Below are 3,054 nucleotides of genomic sequence, written 5' to 3'. Positions count from 1 at the left end.
GCGTATAATTGTCTGCACAGTTGCTCTTGGGACCTGTAGCTGCTTTGAAATGGCTCCAAGTGACTTCCCTGACCCTGTGATGGACTTGCGACCTGTCCAGGGTGTACCCCGCCCCTCGCACTGTGACTGCTGGAAATGGGCACCAGTGACCCACGCGACCCTGAAAAAGGAAGAAGCGTGTACAGAAAATGGATGGATGGATGGTGCGTGAAGGTGACTCTTTTGYCCTGTTTTTATTTTAAATTAAAGTCCTGGTTACATGACGGGAAGTCCAGAGCAGTGAATATTTTTTTCAGCCACTGGAACCTTTTAGTTTCAGGATGATTTGCTGCCTAACAAAACTCAAAGCTGTGGTTTAATCTCACATTTGTGTTAGTCGGCATTATTTGCTCACCACTTTTTGTTGGCGCAGCAGGATGGCAGCCACACAAATAGCCAGCATCAGGCCCTGCAGGACCATGAGGCCGTCCTTCACCTGAGAGCGGTACTGGGCCTGAGCCGGGTCGAAGTTCCCTGTGAGGAGCAAAGTGTCCTGTGAGCTTCAAGAAGCAGGATTTAAATAATCAGAAAAACTGCAAACATGCAGAGAGAACGCTGTTAAAGAAGAGGCTTTTTATAGGAAAAAGCACCATCCATCCATCCATCCATCCATCCATCCATCCATCCATCCATCCATCCATCCATCCATCCATCCATCCATCCATCCATCCATCCATCTGACCATCCATCCATCTGACCATCCATCCATCTGCTCAGTAGACTACAGCTGTTTTGACACATTTTTGCTTTTCTACAGATTTTCACTTGTTTTCAAACTTTCAGCAAAGTCACTTGTTCAAATTGAACTCGTGAACCATTTCACTATTAAACCTTTTCAGCTGCTTTAGCAGCATTCAGCTAAAATCTTTCAGCATYAAACATTCACACTGCATTTTAAAAGAAATGCAAACTCTCTAGTTTTATTYAGTGTTTTTATTTGGCAAAACATCTAAGCTAAAATGCTAAATTGCTAAAAGTTACAAAACAAATGCTTTCAGTGGAAAAAAAATAGCTATAAGCTAGATGTAGCTAAAAGTAGCGAAAGGTGAGCTCACTGAAAGCAATGATTAAAAATGTTAGCATTGAGACGTAACAAAGGGAAACTAAAAAATGAAAAACACCCCAATAAGCAGCAAAAGCTTAGCTAAAAACTGTATGCATTGAAAGGCTACACATAAGTAGCAAAAGTCTATAAATTTAAATAACAAAAGGCAAGAAAGATGCTATAAGTAGCAAAACACTGGCTAAAAAATACAAAATGGTAAAAGCAAAAAATTTGCAAAAACTTTAAGTTTTAAAAGACTAACTAGTCTTTTAAAACTAAAAGTAGTATTTTGCTACTAAAAGTAGCAAAAATAAACAAAAAAGCAAAAGGCTTGCTAGAAGTTAAAAGTAGCAAAAGGCTAAATTAGACAATGCTAACAAGAAGCTAAAAGTAGTAAAAGCTAACAAAAAGGTAAAAACAGCAAAAGGACCCAAGCAAGAAGTTAGCTAAAAAACAAAAGTATCAAGTTGTTTGCCCAAAGTAGCAAAAATCTGTCCATCCATCCATTATTTGAACCTGATTCTGGGTGTTTATAGTTATTTTCTTCTAGTGTGCTTTCCTTTCACATTTCTCGATCTGAACGGTTGCAGCTGTAATACCTATAATTTCCCCCAGGGATTAATAAAGTATTCTGATTCTAATTCTGATTCTGATTCAGATTCAGATTCTGATTCTGATTCTGATTCTGATTCTGATTTTTCCTTTCAGGGTCACCGCTGGTGCCCGGTGCGAGGGGCAGGGTACACCCTGGACAGGTCGCAACTCCATCACAGGGCAAGCAAAAATCTAGTTTTAAGCTAGATTTAAAAAAATAAAATAAAATAAAAATAAAATTCAGCAAATTTCTCAAAGCTGCATAAAAAGGCAAAKAAATGAAAGAGCCAAATGTTTTGGTTTAAGATCAGGCTAAAACATTGAAGATAAAAATCTAATTATGTTTGGAAAATTATAAACAAGAGAAATCCAGCAATGATACTCATTACATCACTGTGTATTTGTACACTTACTCACTACTTTACTATGTATTTATAAACATGCTTCACTGTGTATTTGTACACTTACTACTTTAGTGTGTATTTTTACACGTACTAAATACTTTCCTGTGTAAACATACTCACTTCCTTACTCACTACTTCACTTTGTATTTGCACACTTACTCACATGTGCTCTTTCTGTGTATTTGTACACACACCAACTACTTCATTAAATATTTGGATTCTTACTCACTACTTTACCATGTATTTGACTACTTCATTCTGTTTTTGGACACTTACTTACTAATTTACTATACATTTGTACATTTACTCACACTTACTAACAACTTCATTGTGTATTTGTAAACATACACACTATTTTACTGTGCATTTGTATACATACCCACACTTAATTACTCACTACTTCTCTGTGCATTTGTAAACATACTACTTTACTGTGTATTTGTACACTTACTCACTACTTGTAGTGCAGTTCCAGGCCCATAAACATTATTTGTTTGACAGAAGTACACTCCGCTGTCTTCAGTTTGGAGTTTGTTGATCTTGATGAAAGCATATTGATCGCTTTTTCCAAAGAGAATCCTTTGATCCTTCCAAACCTCCATCTTGTTCATGTCGTACTCTTCGGCTTTGTGCCAGCTTGTGTTTCTGTTTGGTGACGACTTGCAGTAAATCATCACAGACTGACCGACTCTCACGCCATAAAACCGAGGCCACTGGCTGATCTGCAGGCCAACTGAGAAGAGAAGTTTTCATAAAGATTTAGTTTTCTTTTTCTTTTACACGTCCTACTGATACATTACATTTAATATAGATACTGATACATTACATTTAACATAGATACGGATACATTACATTTAATTAAGATACTGATACATTACATTTAATTAAGATACTGATACATTTAATATAGATACTGATACATTACATTTAATATAGATACTGATACATTACATTTAATATAGATACTGATAC

At 36.6% G+C, this 3,054-nt stretch overlaps 1 protein-coding gene across 1 annotated transcript in view; it reads right to left on the bottom strand.

Moving 5' to 3' along the window:
- Positions 1-3,054, bottom strand: part of cd79b (CD79b molecule, immunoglobulin-associated beta) — a 5,251-nt gene that overhangs the window by 638 nt on the left and 1,559 nt on the right. The window contains exons 2-3 of the mRNA XM_014032073.1: positions 2,534-2,815; positions 395-513 (exon numbers count right to left, since the gene is read on the bottom strand). Coding sequence (XP_013887527.1) covers positions 395-513; positions 2,534-2,815 — 401 coding nt within the window. The remainder of the gene's footprint in view (positions 1-394; positions 514-2,533; positions 2,816-3,054) is intronic.

This window comes from Austrofundulus limnaeus, unplaced genomic scaffold (assembly GCF_001266775.1).
Source record: "Austrofundulus limnaeus strain Quisiro unplaced genomic scaffold, Austrofundulus_limnaeus-1.0 Scaffold7, whole genome shotgun sequence".
Classification (NCBI taxonomy): Eukaryota; Metazoa; Chordata; class Actinopteri; order Cyprinodontiformes; family Rivulidae; genus Austrofundulus; species Austrofundulus limnaeus.
This window is presented reverse-complemented; position numbering and strand designations above follow the sequence as displayed.